We start from the raw sequence: 16,463 nt of genomic DNA on the forward strand, positions 1-16,463 counted from the left end.
CCACTTTTACCAGATAACAATAGAACATCAGTTAGTTCAGTATTGTAGTAGATCAACATCAGGTGTTAAAAACTGCACAGTTTGTTTACAAACACATACAAGATCATGGTTCCTTCGGGTTTTCTTTCAAAGTTCAGTACAGTAAATACCATTCCCTATTTCAGACATGTTTGAATTTAGTACAATCTCTAAATCTCCATCACACATGGATAGTTCATACTCTCATCTTCCTCTATACACAATTTCTTCATCGTCTACATCAAATGCTGGGTTACAGAGACATCTAAAGAGTCTGCCAATGCCCTGTCACAGCAGAAGAAACAACCGTATGAAGTCGGGCAATTCAAAAATTCCAACGCCTTAAAAAACTTGTTAAAAACAGGGGCAAGCCTAACTTAAATTTCTCAAGATAATGAACAGAACTTCTGAATTTTTAGTTAGAATAGTGAAATCTGGTCTAGATTGCCCTGTTAGATCCACCTGCGAAGGGTTGGTGCTATCCATATAAAACTCGTGGGATGATACAACATGAGTTGTATTCATGAAATTCTACGAGTAATACATCCGTAGCCATGTTTCGACCATTGTACCTGTGTGAGTAAAGGAGTTCGATAATTTAGAATTCGTGGCGAGTCTTCTTCGTCGCTACTATCAGAACTTCTTTCATCTGCCTCTGCTGAAGCAATCTTCTTCCTTGAAGCCCCACCATTTTGTGCCTTTTGGCTCTGAAAACAAACACATTTATTCTTCTCGATTTACACTTGTAGTAACGCAAAATTTGTATTCTTGAAAAGAGTGGTCCACAAGATGGATGTGATCTACATCACTTGCACGACAACGGATGGAATTAGAAACGAAACATATTGGCAAATAGATTAGAATGACAACCGAAGATATTATAAGGGATAAAATTGTTTAAAGTACAAGTCACCTGAAAAACCTTTCCCAAAATTTTCAAAGCCACAGCTCTCATCTTGAGCTCTTCCTTCCTGACATTGCTTTCTTGCAGAACCTGGAAATCCCAAGTCAAAAAATTCAAGAAAATGGTAGACTTTATAGATAGATACGGTTTAAATTCAATAAACCAACTTTGAATTTGTAAGAAACTTCAAAAAAAGTAAAGAAAAGAAAGTAATCTAACCATTTGGCACACATGTAATAGAGTTATCTCAATGTCGACCACATTCAATTTCCATAGAGAATTCATCACTGTATCTTTGTTTAGTCTTAGATGGGATTCGACATTGTTTTCTTCAGCACTGCCCTCCATCTTGAATTGTCTTCTGATATCTTCTTGTAGTTGTAGCAACTGAAACGCGCCTGAATAGTACACATACTAAATCATACGAGTTTCATCGAATTGTACATGTCCATGAACTTATTCTTAAGACTTGGTCAGTGTAACATGTGCTAGATATCTAGTTCATGTACCAAAATTGTAACACCATTGATAGAGTGGTTGGCTGTTAACCGATTGTTTTGAATGAGCAAATCCGAATCCGGACTCACTTTAACAGTTACAAGTTGGAACCTGATCTTACACAAATAGCTTTTGAGAAAAATGAACGAATACCTTTTGCTGCTGTGAATTGTGACTTCCAGATGTGGCCTTTATTGCGAACCCATTCGGCCACAAATGGAACTCCAAGGTATAAAGCCTTTTTCCCCAGCTGCTGTGCTGCCTGTCTTGTGTAGATGTATCCAATTGTATTCAAGATTTCAGCTCCGAAGGCTATTGTTTATCAGGAACACAGAAGGCAAGAGAATGGCTTATTTTTATAGAGATGAATTTTTTCGGTTCTGCCTCTGGAGAAGTAGAACTTCGGGTAGAACTTAACTGACCTGAAGATGAAAGTCTTTCTGCTTCACATTCAGCATGTCTTAAGAAGCTTTGTTTGTCACCCCACACGTACTGGTGAAGAAAATCTTTGAGTTTTCTAGCCAACTTTTCTTCTCTTTCTCTTTGCACAGCCTTGATTCATCAGGGATACATGTTAAAATTATATATTTTATGATAAAAATAACTCAAATCTTCTGCAACATTTCATGATCAATTAAAGGATGAGACACGTAGATATGATCGTCTAGTCGACACGGTACCTCTATGGCCTATGTGCATGTGGTGAGCCAGCGAGACGCTTAACTATGGTGTTGCTTAAATTATAGGATCGAGGATCTAACATGGTATTATAAGTTATAGCCAATGTGAGACCTTCGGCATTTCAAATACTGTGCTAAAAGGCAACATTACAGTTTAGTGGGGGACAATTACCGTGGCCCAACATCAATTTTTTGAACATTTGCTGTAAGACCAGAAGCCACATTCTGCCAGTGACTCAATCTGTACTCAAAGATTGCAAATAGACAACGTAGTACACACACAAATCTACACATGCATACAGACACACACGTGTTCGTACCTTGAGCTTGTCATGAACTTTGTCAGGATTGTCATTATCATCAGATAACTCAGCAGAAGCCATTGATGCCACAGCTAAATGTCCTATATAATCTTCAAAAAGTTCACTTCCAAAAAGAAGAGCAAAAACAGTAGTGGGATCCAGCATTGTCTCCCTATAAAGTCAGAGACATAGAATGAACTTATCCCAAATCAGAAGGGATCGACTAAATATATTTATTTTTATAAACTTATGAACTTCAGAAATGTAAAAAAGACTGACTTAGAGATGCAGTTCTTTCCATTCCGATCGTATGCATCTCTTTGCACCGGATCACTTAAAACTTGATATGCTTCTCCGAGTACCTGATAATGAAGCCAAGAGTTGCATGTCATGAGTGTTTACATGGTGATAACTTGAGGTAAAATTATGTGCAAATTTCACTTTTCTTTTGTTTGATTTATCTCACAGATTTGGACCATCAAAAAAAGAAAAATATATAATTTAAATCAAGAAAGTGATCTAAGCCCTTGAATAAAGCCTAAAAAAATGAACACAGTTTCATTTCATCAGAGACATTAGAGTGATGGATTAATCTGATGTTCTTGACTAGTCTTAAGATCAAATCAATCAAGAAAACAAAAAAATCAGAAGCAGAAGAAAATTGCCTGAAATCTTTCAGCTGCTTGAGGATCATCAGGATTTTTATCAGGGTGAACTTGCCTTGCCTGCACCACTCAAAAACAAATTAGACAAATGATTAACTGATCAAGAAACCTAAAATTTCGAACATATTTCATAGTATGAAACTTACTATTTTCAGAATAAAGAAAAAAAAGGAGCCATATTCCATTTTAACATCAGACATATAGGATGATAGGGAAGGCTAGAAAAATAAAATAGAGTTCAAAATAACAGAAGAAACTGGAAAAAGAGACACTACATCAAGCTCCAACAGATCATACTTATCTTTTTATTGCATCATAGAAAGATTGGTATTACTTCAGGAAAAAAAAACAAAAATGGCTTCAAATCCAAGAAAAAGATCAGACCTTTAGATAGTAAGCTTTGCGAATTTCGTCCTCCGAAGCAGCAGGACTAACTCCAAGAACATCATAAAACTCAGTTTCTTTAACCATCTTCAACTCCCTGCTTACTAACTAACTCCAATTATCAAAATCTTCGAGAATATGAAAAATAAATGATCCCAAGAAACCAAAGTATGATTTAACAACAAAAAAGAAAACAAAAAGTGGGAAACCAAGAATGTGCGTCTGTGTGAAGATAGAAGTAGGCATGTGATTTTTTTAAAAATACATTAAAAAAATTAAATAAATCTCATATACACTATATCTTTAAAGATCTTTAACACTTCAACATATAAATTTAATGTTGCAACATATAAATTTAATGTTGTTAATTTTGATTGAACTTTAGGTTGGAATTCATTGTTGGGCTGGCCTCCCACGAGATTGAGGCAACTTTCCAGTCAGAAAAAAAGTTGGTGGAAGCTTTTTTAAGCGGGAGAAAACAGTATTTTAACTGTCACTTTGTGGCGCTGATCATTTGTGCGTGCTATCTATTAATACATACATTTCCCTTTACAAACGCCACTTTTTTTGATTGGAGATGACAGCCCAACATCTCTTTCTTTTTACCCTTTCTTTTTTATATATAAATATATATAGTATTCAAAATTATTTTAAACAAATAAAAATTTAAGATACTTATTAATATATATAATAAAATTAAGAATATATCTATTGTCATGAATCTTTATCTGTGAGACGAAACCCTACTGATGTTCACAATAAAAAAAATAATACTCTTAGCATAAAAAATAGTACTTTTTTATAGACGATCCAAATAAAAAATCTGTCTCACAAACTACGACACGTAAGACCGTCTCACACAAGTTTTTGCCTAAAATTAAAGTGTGACAAATCATAAATTTTTTTAATGACACAAGGACGAAGTTGTTTCATAATACCTCAGACATCACAAAGAAGTTTATCATATCACCCCATCACAAGTGGGTGGGTGGGGTGGGGTGGTAGACAAATCACAAGTTTAGTATAAGAAAATGTATTTTTCCTAAACAATTTTTTTTTTATGTTAAAACGACCAACATAATGAAAAATACATCCTTTCATTTTTCAGCTTATATAGTAATTTGCTTTTCTCCATCAGCCAACTTTTAGTCATGTCAATGTATCATGTCCTTTACTTCTTAAATTTACCAGAAATTTCTTAAAAAAAAACTCTTACGCTTTAATAGTTATATAAAGAATAAATTTTTATAATTTATAAATACAAACAAATTATATAATCGTAGACATACTAATCTTCTTGATTTGCAATTGATTAGATTTGATATACACACGTAACTAAAAATAACTAAAATTACATAAATATAAGAGTATCTTTATTTACATATACAATATAAATATAAAATGATTATCAAGTCTTTCTTCCATACCATGACGATGCCCTCCAGTCAAATGCAGAAGAACTCATTGGAGAACACTTCGTGTTTGCACAAGTTCAATCACTCCACATATAACGTAAACAAGATAGCACAAACAAATCCGACGGGACGGGTCGACTATGCCATGCAATATATGAAAGAACGTAAATGAAATTGATGTGAAATGTTGGGTTAGACAAACATCGAGCAGTTAAGCCAAAGATTGATCACACAAACTACTGGGAAGTGACAAAGTGAAACAAAGTATCTGAAAACTATATAGAAGAAGGCACAGTAGATTCAGCAACAACTGCTGGTGGATGCGCTGGATTCTGGAGGTTTCTGTTTGAAGATGTTTCTTTTCACAACAGCTGAACCTTCTGCCAATAGACTCGGTGTCTCCAATATCTGTGTATAGAAATAATTTCAGAAGAATATGATATTCGTAGCAAAATATGGCTGGTTTAAGAATGCATGACATATGTTTAAACAAATTAACAGGCATGGGCTAAATTAGGTAGGTTCGTGGCATAGATGTTGTGGTGCAAAGTTTCGTGTCATCAGACTCAACTTAATAGTGACCTCGAATCGAATACACCAAAAGCTATTGATGATCTCAAATGCTATATTTCGATTGATATATTACATAGACAATCACACACAGCACAGATGTCTCCCAAGCAACATTCGTAGAAGTGGGTGTAGATCAATTGTTCATAGTACCAGCATCATTGTGTGCGGTTGCATCTCTTGCAATTGTATGACTCAACTCAATGCAAATAAATGACTTGATCTTTATTTACTAACCGTGAATGAAATTACACTAACCTTCAAGACAAGTTCCTCAAAACATTGCTCCACGTTGACTCGAGTTTTGGCACTGCACTCGATGAAGAGGCATCCATACTCCCTTGCGAAGTCTATTCCTTCTTTTTTGCTGACCACCCTTTCACTTTCCTACAAAAGATAAGGCATGTGAAATGTATTTTGCTGAAAAACAACAGCACAACAACGAGGGTATGCTCACAGTCGAGGAAACTTGCAAACATTAGAGAGAAACATTACGCCCAAAAAATTCTAAAACACAGAAATAGAACAAGTTTTCTAAAAGATGAGAACATACCTTATCAACTTTATTTCCAACTAGCATTTTAATGCAATCTTGATTTGTGGAGTACAGGTCAATTTCTTTCGCCCAAATATCAGACAAATTAGTAAAGGTTTCTCGCCTGGTTACATCATAAACTACAAACAAAATAACTTGTTAGTTTCTTGAACACATCATAATTTAAATCAAATAAAGAGATTAAGAGAATCTATTTGAAGTAATATTTCTATACTTGGAAAGAAGGTACAGTGGAGGCAATGTAGGGTAGCTGCACCCACATGCCAAAATAATTATTTTAATAAAATATGGCACATGACCCCACAACTTAAGTTAGAATACTCAGGATAAGACCACGAGGGATTCCACTAGGAAATTAATGATCATGCAAGCTACTTTTTTATATATAAAAAGAGACTTCTAGGTGAAGAACCGCTCCCTTCCATTACAAAAAGTGAAACATATTTTAAAATCTAAAGCTCATGAATAAGATGTTCAGAGGTAAAAGAACAAGGGCTTGGGAATAGGTAAGTGGATAGAATTATTCTTACTAACACATGATAAAGTTCACGATTCACCGAAATCAAGTGATTGAAAGATGGTTCAACTGATGATAATTGAAGCATTAAACAGCACATTCATGTAAATTGGTTAATTTCGTGATCACTGCAAATCTGTTCTCTCTTAAATTAGCAAGACCTATAATCAGGTTCACCAAGAAAAAGATCATAACGTGTTAATACCTATGCAAAGAGGTTGACATGTTCTTGTTTTACACAATCGCCAAAGGTATTCCGCGTTACCATTCTTTGTGATGAGAGTTCATGAGCGTGAATAACATAAGGTATCAACATTCTACAACGTACCCATATTACATTTTAATTTGAACAATAGATTTATGACACAACTGACAACTACAAAACTCTCTCTGTAATGTTCTATAATACTGTATCATCCAACCAGTAGACACTCAAAAGTACAAGCTAAATATGCTGAAGCGCCCTTATTCTATCTAGCCAGCAACCATCAAATCACGAGGGCCATCACACAGAGCTACAATTCTAGCATCAAACAACAGCAACAATAATTTCTGACCACAATTCTATTTATCTTATTATTTTGGGTATTTTCTTACAAAATTAACATTCAAGAAAAGGAAGTAAAAATACATAAGAGCGCTTACCCATGATTATTCCTTGTGCTCCTCTGTAATATGAACTAGTCAAAGTTCTAAATCTTTCCTGCCCAGCTGCAAAATGAGAAGTGTCAGATTACACAAATAATTTACATGTTGAACGACTCAAGAAAAGCGGTATATATTACATGTCTAAAGAATCCAAAATCCTAAGGTAATAAGTTCATTATAACCACATGGGCAATTGACTGTACAAAACAAGCTCCTATGCAGCCTCGATTGATGCAAAAAAGGAAACTTCTTTAGCCAATCTTCAAAAGATAATACAGCAAGTCATGACAGCTCTTACCAGTGTCCCAAATTGCAAGCTTCAACTTTTTCCCTCCAACTGTAACATGCTTCACCTTGAAATCCACTCCTGTAGTCAACCAACAAAGCAAATAAAAAATGCCAAATACAAACTACTAACGACCGGTTGACAAGAAACAATAAATTTTATAATTATAATCATTGGTCAACATCTACTACACCACAATACACCTAATTCTTAAGAATAAAAATTGAAGGTTATTATCGTTCAGATAACTTTTGTAAATATGAATTTATTCAATTATGAAGCTAGTGACCTTGATTTAAAATGATGAGAATGTTGAAAAAAAATCGTTCATGAGAACTAATAAACGACAAAGCTTCTCTACTTAGATTGAGTCCGTTATTAATTCAATGTTCCCTTAACTCAAATTAGGCATCAAAGAGTGGGAAGGATGGGTAAATAACCTCGCATATTAGAGGTAATACGGCGCAAACACAAAAAATGCAAGGTAAACTATGAATTGCATTAGCAAACCAGAAAATCCATATCAGCAGAAAAGGTCAAGATAAACAGACTCAGTAGGATGAGACGATGAGTATGACCAGTCTAAGTGGCTTCATATTAAAATTTGTCTCCTATCAAAAAATAAATCAACCCATACTGGTTGTGATTACTTTTCTCGATGGAGTCTTAAAACAAACTGTCAGAAAACAATCTTTTTTCTGTCAACACCATCCTATAAGCCACATCCTCGAGAGACCAATAGTTATTTAAGACTAAATACTTCTCATAACTAAAAAATGTTGAAAATAGAATTAAACCATCAACACTTTGTTGAAACAAAAATCAGTAACGCACCTTCCATAAAACTTCAGTCAAACATATGCTACCATGATATGGCAGTCATCTAATATTCTGATTATATGATAATGACATATAATACAGGGTTCATATCTGGAAACACACACGATCCAATAACTTAAACTTAAGAGGAAAAAGGAAAAAATTTGTCGTGATCATTCAAAAATGCATGAACCAAAATTTCCACAAGTCTTCGGCATAATCCCTCGTACAACCCAAAAACAAACAACGTCGACTCCAAAATTGACCTACGAACAAACGAATAAACAAAGATACACGCAACTATGGGAGAAAAATAAATAATAAAGTTACCTATTGTAGGAGAGAGATCTTCGAAAGTATCAGAAGTAAAGCTAAGCAAAAGACTGCTTTTCCCCACCCCAGAATCACCAATCAACAGCAGCTTAAACAAATAATCAAATTCTTGCGGTGCCCCGGAAGAGGAATCCATAATTTAGTCAATATTCAAGAACCTGGAACACAAAATCTCAAATCGGTGATGCACGATTCCAAAAGCCCATCAACAAAATACAGTAAAGAACCAAACCCAGATAGCAAACCTGATCGAGAGAAAGATAAGCAGATCTGAATTGGGCATACGTTCACGCACCGATGTGATCAACCGCAAATGTAAATATGTGTAATGTCTGTAGAGGCTTCTTATGCAAGTGTATGATAATATTAATAACAAATAATAATAATTTATTAACTAAAAAAAGCGAAGAATTGTTGAGAAACAAGAGAGACACATATGCATATATATGCAAAAGAAATTGCTTCTAGAGTATGATTAGGTTTGTGAGACGGACTCACAAATTTTTATCTGTGAGACGAGACAACTTATTGATATTCACAATAAAAAATAATACTCTTAACATAAAATGTAATATTTTTTCATGGATGATCCAAATAAGAAATCCGTAAACACAAAATACGACTCATGAAACCGTCTCACACAAGTTTTTGTCCAGGAGTATTGTACTCAATAGATCGATGCTTGTAACATTTATCTTTGGAATGGTGACCAGATCTATACTCAAAATACGAAATAATAATTTCTTTTGTATTGAATACGAGACAATTTCATAAAAAAATTTGTATACAAAATACAAAATAATAATTTTTTTTGTATTGAATCTGAGACAATTTCATAAAAAAATTTGTATAATATTAATTATATTTACTTTTAATTTGTTTTTGGTGGAAGTTTATATAGCTTGTTTAAAATTAATATCGGTATTAGATGACTAGACTATTTTACGATTTAAAATATTTAAATTATATAATATATACATGGATTAAATGACAAATATTTAAAAAGTTGGTGTATATATTCAATTCACATAAGTTGCAAGTCGGTGAAAGTAGTGTTAATGAGCAACTGTACGGACATATTTGGTCCTATATATATATACACACATACACACACATATTGACATGAAATATAGCACAAAATACAGCAATTCTATTTTCACTTATCTTTCTTGGAACCATAGAGAGAATAAGGAACAAAATATTATTCTAGGACATAAACATTAAAACATTTTAAAAAACAAAATCCTAATATATTTGAGATTATGTTAAAAAAATTAATGTTTAATACCAACAAAACATAAGCCAACTTCAGCTTGGGCTTGCAGCTCTTCAAGCACTTTCACTATCTTCTCTCGGCAAACTGCTGTCTCCCTTCGCTCCAAAATCTTCCTTAATCTTCACAAAATTTATGCCAACTTAGCTCTATACATTTGTTTTTGGAGTAAAATACTTATATGCTGACAACTGATTCTATAAAAAGATTGGAAATAAAGATCAGTCGTTTCTACTTTTTCATGCTCAAAACAACTTTGACGAACATGTGGGAGTTCGAGTGCATCACTTGACAACTCGATCAAACTTGAATACAACACTACTGTGGTGGTACAGCTAATCAAGTCGAGCTCGATGCGGCTCGTGCGAACCCTCGAGTAATATTATACTTGCATAAGACCTTAGATGATTTTCTATGAAATTCAATGCTGGATATAAATTACGTGTAACAACTTACTTTTGTACCATTACGGTATCTCCATGGCCGGTACAGATAACTAGCATAGTGTTGCAAGGTAGACTGGCATATAAGCTGCTGACTCGGTTATTAATCCGACTAAGAATATCTTTCAGTTCTGATGTGACTTCGTACATTATGCTTTTCTGACTTTTGGATTTGCTACATGTAACCAATGATATCATCTCTGCTAGCTTTGTGTTTAGGTGCTTGTCATCTTCCGCTTGTTTCTTGAAATAAGAAAACAATTCTGTGAATTGGGTCCAAATAAAATGCACCTTGTTGTTTTTTATCTGAGAAAACCCAGAAAAAATTAATCAGGAAGATGATCAATGGAGCTGGCTCGTGTCCTATCTTACACCTCAACTTCTTGTAAGAAACAAGTATTCAAGATTTACCTCTTTTTTGGCTTTCAACAGAGCTTCATCGTCAGAAGTGACTGGAATTGAGTGAGATGCCTCTGAGGCATATCGCTTCACTATAGATACACTATCGATCAAAGATGAGGTTTTGCCAGATTCGCTCAACACAGTCAGGAGTTTTTTCTTTAAAAATGTTGAAGGTAAGCCAAACCCAGGCCCTGTGTCCAAAATATTACGTTCAGCATATGCCTCAATGCACAAAGTTTTTTTTTTTGATAAGAAACGTAGCCTCAATGCACAAAGTAATAACAAGTTGAACTTAATACAAGTATTAAATATACCGTGCATAATTTTTAGCAATGCAAGCTCCAACGCAGATCTTGCATCTTCAACACTATCATGCCCTTTGGCTGAATCCTGTATTTCTTTGGAAAGGAATCTCCTGGCTAACACACGTAAAGCTGGTTTATAAGAACGACCACGCGGGTTCCCATATAAGATAGCCGTATCAATCACCAAGTCATGTCGAATCTTCAATGCTAACAAATCATTTTCTAATGAATGTCCAACAAGGATGGTCTCTTTGCAAACCAGTTGAAGAAATTCTTCCTGAAAAATGAAGCATTTGTCAATTTTAGAAAAAGTATCTGACGAGTCAAATTCCATAGTTTTTAGTTTGTAATAATAAGAATGGTAAGTAAAAGCACAAGGGTTCTAACTGAACCTGGACATCTTTAAGCATCGTGGTCACATTACTCAGAGTCTCAGGTGTGATTCCACTGTACCTGTAACATCCAAAATTACAGGTTTGCAATAAACCTTGACAGTAGGTTCAGCCGGTTTCTCAACCAAAACTAAGATAAATGAAAATTTTAAGGCAAACGACATGATAATAACAGCATGCCTCCCAGGCTCCCACTTGTCGTCTCGTTGTGCCACTCCACCAAGTGATTCATGACCAAGCAATGTTCAAAGAACAAAACACAGCATACTTGATTTCCCATGAAATGTCCTGGATCTCCTCAAAAGGCTACATTATCCTATCATCTTTTTAAATTACATAATTAACAATTTCAAATAAGAACCAAAGTTTCTAATCAGTATTTTTTAACAAAAGATCAAAACGATCACACTCATTCAAAGAGAATAAGAAATTCTCGCAGCTCAACTCTCAGCTAAGCTCAAATTAAGTTCGACTAGGTGTTCAAGTTTATTTAATCATTGAACTTCAAATTGAGGAAGTACCTTGTGTTGTAATCAGTGATAGCGTTTGCTGGTTTAACAAATTTATCTAACAATACCTGCAAAGATTTGAGAAAATTAGGCATAATGTGACCACAAGAAAATCACAACCAGATCATAACAAGTGATCGATGAAAGAAAAAAAAACACATGCAATTAATCTTCGAGGGAATAGATATATTCCTATAATTTGATGGTGTGTTACACTTAATATAGACATCAAAACTCATGTCTAAACTCAAATACTATGTGCACCAGCAGTAACCATCATGCCACTGATGATATAAACCGCTTAACAGGGTGTAATGCCCACTTATGTTAAAACATTACCCAAAAAAATGTTGTCCAGAAGCTTTCATACTGCAATCATCAAGAAGTATATATTTTCTCCATACTTGAACAATATTATAGTGCAGAAAATAATCCTATTGAGGTAGAAACCTAAACTGTAACTACAAATCAGCTCAATCTCTACAAATTTCAATCTCCATTTATTAAACTAAGAATAGCTATTTCCACAGATTTCCCATTTTATATCAAGTATCAACATATAACCCTCCAGAATTTCTTATTAAAAGAAGCGCATTCGTCGTCCGAGGAAATGGCATTTGACCAAATTTGCATACACGTGTTTTTCTTTACACTGAGTACCACAAGTTGTCATCGACATTAAAGCACACAGACTATTGAATGATAGCATATTGAAACAATGCAGACAGAGATCATACCTGTCCTGCAACATCCACCAGAGTCACTCTTGTGAGCTCAAAACCCTCACATGTAATGCACTGATAACCAAAGTTTGTATCAACAAATGCACCATTAATTAATAGAAGTAAAGGGGGCATTAAAATAAGAGTTTCCAAATCAAGAGTACTGGTAAAAAGGATACTACGTCGATTTTTTTAGCTGAGACTATATCTTTAATAAGAAAATAAATCATATGTAGACTTAAAGCAATAATTAAACACATGATAATGTAAAAAAAGCATGGAAAAATATTAAGTGCGTGGAACTGCCTTACTGCAAGACAAGTGAAAATCCAGCACGTAAAAAGCCTAGCGTTCATGAATGCATTCTGTTTGCACAAATTTCCGGACGTTGCGAGCGTGTCAGGTGCAAAATGCACCAAATTGAGTAAAAGGGTAAAAAATCTAACTTCTAAATACAAAGCGACTATGAATCCCTAATTTGATTACTAGTTTTAATCACCTTATGTCATAATTATGTATTTACAAATCACAAAGAATTCACAAAACATAGAAAATATAATTATTTTATTGGAAATTAGAATTAAAATAGATTAAAAGTGTTAGAATCTTAAATAAAAAGATGAAAATACTTGAACTAGACTGACTAAAATTCGTAGAATTGCTGCTGGAGCATTTTCTGAGTTTGATGTGTTGAGTTGTGTGTTGTCAGTCTCTGCTGATTTCCACTTTGTTCAGTTCTGGATAGTTTCTCCACTTCTGCCACTACATGGGCCACGATCTTTCCATAAAAACTGATTTTCCGCTTCTATATTAATTCAAATTATTTGAACACTCATGGGCTTTTACGGACTAATTATCAGAGATTCAATTCTTTTGTATTTGGGCCGAATTAAATGGGCCCAAATAGTTTAGGCCAAACACATTCTTTCCTCTTATTTTTTGAGTTGAGAATCCAACCTGTTAGGATACCTAAAACAACGTATCCTAGAGGTTTAACCAGTATAGACTATTGAGATGGGCTAATTTAATTCCTTTTAGCGTGCTTGTGCACCTGCACTTCACTGAATTAAAACTCTTCCTGAAACATATCAAATAAACAACTGCTGGAATATATTCAAAAATAAAATAAAATAAAATAACTACTGTAATAAGCAATAGCTCCTGGTGGCAAGATTTTAGTAATAAAAACACACATCCAAACTAAGAGACTACATAAAGACATACCATCTCACAGTCTAGCGCTAAAACTTTATGTGGTGGTGTACCAGATGGAGCAGGCAGGGTTGGAGAAAATTCTGCATTTGCCAAAGATCATACAAAACTACATTAGTCTAAGTCAAGTAAACAGAACAATGCAAAAAGAATAAAATAATGCAAAATCAAACACTTATACAAGGCATTACCAGGATTATTGGAACAGTACCCATTATCTTCCAATTGCTTCACTGTAAGAGTATAGTATGTCAAAGGGAATGGCAAATTTTTTGTTAAGTCGACAGGAGACGGATTGTCCAATAGAGAACAAGTTCCTGCTAGATGTATTAAAAACAATCTTCAGTAAAGACTACAGCCATGATAAATTTGCGATCAAAATCAGATGAAACTGACTCGTTCATCTAATCTATAATGTTGTACTACAAGTAACCAAATACTATTTTAGGCAAGTCTCATAAAGCCATTTTGTAGTAAAAGCACAAATAAAATGTTGGTTTAATCATAAACTAGAAAATTAGAAAAAATAGTTAATGGCAAAATCGTAAAAACTCAAGAGTTTTTTCGTAAAATCTGGATAAAACCTTCGCAGTAGTGATGCTTCGGGATGTAAAACCGAACCTTGATTAGATGTTTGGGCAACTTTCTTTCGAACAACTTCAGCTTCATCCCTTTTTCTTTTCACTTTGCATGTAAGAAGAGCATCAATAGTCTGCATTCCATCTGATACACAGCTAGCACAGAACAAAACAAGGAAACAGAATTATTAGAATAGCAGACAAAATAATTTGACTTCGGCAGTTCAGTGTTTGCATAAACTTAGTATAATAACTACTAACCTGAGCGCTAAAACTGCCCTAGGAATGCCACAATTTTGTTTAAAACTTTTTAGTATTTTGGACTGAGATAAGTACAGTGCAGCATCAAGGCCAGGCACATAAAGCATAACCACCTTTGAAATTAGGGGCTTGTTCTGCACATCAAAAGGGTAATAACTCATTGAAAAAATCTCAAATCAAATTCATCCATAGAAAACTACATAATAGTTCAAAGGATAGAAAGAATAAAAATGATAAGATAGAGAATAAAAATGATAAGATAGAAATAAAAGGAATAGGAACAGTTTCCAGACGAAAACAAGTTACCCCAAAACCAGAAGAGACTGGTTCAAAAGTAAGCTCAAACATGCAGAGTATAGAAATTCGAGTGAAAGATAAAACCCATTAGTAGATGGTGGAGGGTTGATTCAGCAGTATAATAAAAATTCAAATATCTAGTTTTTGAATTCCTAAATCAGAACAGTGTGCTAAAGCACATTGTATCGAGTAATTAGGTTATTTTATTCTCCAAACCCAACAATAACACAAATGTGGAATGCACAATAGCCATCAAAACCACGAAACAGAAAAGTCACAAAGGAATGAGATATTCAACTTCAAATCCCCACTTCTCATCATGGTCATAAAAAATGCAGATATATGAGCATGTATATGTAATAAAACAACCTAACAAGCGAATAAGGATGTGGAAAGTATGTCCTTTACTTTAATAAAAACCCACGATGGCATGAAGCCTTCAGCAAGCACCCAGTTGACAAGTCCTTGGACATCCTGCAACATACGTGCCATCAAAGTTTAAGACCTTGAAACAAACTAAATAGAAATTTAAATTTCAAGTCAGGAAATCAGGACATACAACTAGATTTAAGGTTGTATTTGCTTCAGGATGCTTGAAAACGACGTCCGCTCTGGCCTGCATCTCAGCCAACCAAATGTTATATAGAGTCCCATTTAAATCACTCAAAGAAACTACAAATGCTAAAGTAAATCATGAATCATCAAACAATAAAGTAAATCCCAATGGCTCACACGTGCAGCTAAAATTCAAATGATCAAAGGATTCAGACAAACATGATTAAATTGTGTTATATCATAGCTCCCAATTATGCTAATGCTATTAAACACAAAATCTCCCCATACCTCTGACCGGAAAACATAAGCTATCGACCAAATTCATTGAGTTAAAGATCCTTACAGTTGTCATTTAGCCATAGAGACACTGAACCAAGCGACAAAATCTCCTCTTTAACTCCATTTTCAGCACATTTTTCACACCACTTTCACTTATTACGCCACAAATAAACTACAACAACAGAAGCCAAAGGCCCACAAAAAGGGGGGAATGTGGCAATATCTTTGAACAAATACATCGATGTTTGATGCAAAATCAGAGGAAAATAAATAACAATAACAATAAGTCCACCACATCCATTGGGGCGAAAAACCAGTGCAAGAATTTCAAAGAAACAAGAAATTACCTCTGGGCCATAGACATCGAAGAAGGCCTTTGCATCAGTACTGGTATTGGCGTTTTCTTCTTCGTTAGTTTCGGGCTCCTCGTTTGTGGAACTCATGCCGCCGAGGTTTAGAGAACTTGCGATTTCTCGGCGCAGAGGTAAATTGTGTAAGCAAAATGAACTTTTTCTTAATATAAAGCCAAAAATTTTATTTGTTTTTCCAAAATTATAAAACCTATTTTATTTTATTTTTTGAGTAGATGTCTTGTGAGAGGGTCTCAAAAATTTTAATCTGTTAGACAGGTAAACTCCAT

At 34.4% G+C, this 16,463-nt stretch overlaps 3 protein-coding genes across 4 annotated transcripts; all 3 read right to left on the minus strand.

The window, feature by feature from the left end:
• Positions 1–42: 42 nt before the first annotated feature.
• Positions 43–3,982, minus strand: LOC140819504 (chaperone protein dnaJ 10). Its single transcript, XM_073179626.1, has 10 exons — positions 3,452–3,982; positions 3,068–3,127; positions 2,682–2,764; positions 2,421–2,574; positions 1,843–1,972; positions 1,574–1,732; positions 1,142–1,320; positions 932–1,012; positions 591–725; positions 43–303 (listed from the first exon to the last, which is right to left on the minus strand). Exons 1-10 carry the CDS (start codon positions 3,536–3,538, stop codon positions 223–225), a joined length of 1,149 nt encoding a protein of 382 aa, XP_073035727.1. The 5' UTR covers positions 3,539–3,982; the 3' UTR covers positions 43–222.
• Positions 3,983–5,021: 1,039 nt separating this feature from the next.
• On the minus strand, positions 5,022–9,026 carry LOC140819787 (ras-related protein RABC1). The gene is made up of 7 exons (XM_073179998.1): positions 8,841–9,026; positions 8,593–8,753; positions 7,456–7,524; positions 7,155–7,220; positions 5,990–6,111; positions 5,695–5,823; positions 5,022–5,274 (listed from the first exon to the last, which is right to left on the minus strand). Exons 2-7 carry the CDS (start codon positions 8,729–8,731, stop codon positions 5,167–5,169), a joined length of 633 nt encoding a protein of 210 aa, XP_073036099.1. The 5' UTR covers positions 8,732–8,753; positions 8,841–9,026; the 3' UTR covers positions 5,022–5,166.
• Positions 9,027–9,735: 709 nt separating this feature from the next.
• On the minus strand, positions 9,736–16,336 carry LOC140819381 (small RNA degrading nuclease 5). Of its 2 annotated transcripts, none has more exons than XM_073179457.1 (14): positions 16,171–16,336; positions 15,549–15,605; positions 15,398–15,463; positions 14,693–14,826; positions 14,475–14,587; positions 14,045–14,170; positions 13,866–13,936; positions 12,657–12,716; positions 11,932–11,987; positions 11,411–11,471; positions 11,028–11,295; positions 10,723–10,904; positions 10,325–10,617; positions 9,736–9,990 (listed from the first exon to the last, which is right to left on the minus strand). In XM_073179457.1, exons 1-14 carry the CDS (start codon positions 16,264–16,266, stop codon positions 9,870–9,872), a joined length of 1,704 nt encoding a protein of 567 aa, XP_073035558.1. In that variant the 5' UTR covers positions 16,267–16,336; the 3' UTR covers positions 9,736–9,869. The 2 variants fall into 2 exon arrangements, with proteins under 2 accessions (XP_073035558.1, XP_073035557.1); XM_073179456.1 differs by having other exon boundaries at positions 14,045–14,173.
• Positions 16,337–16,463: the final 127 nt, after the last annotated feature.

Source organism: Primulina eburnea, chromosome 18, assembly GCF_022965805.1.
Source record: "Primulina eburnea isolate SZY01 chromosome 18, ASM2296580v1, whole genome shotgun sequence".
Taxonomy (NCBI): Eukaryota; Viridiplantae; Streptophyta; class Magnoliopsida; order Lamiales; family Gesneriaceae; genus Primulina; species Primulina eburnea.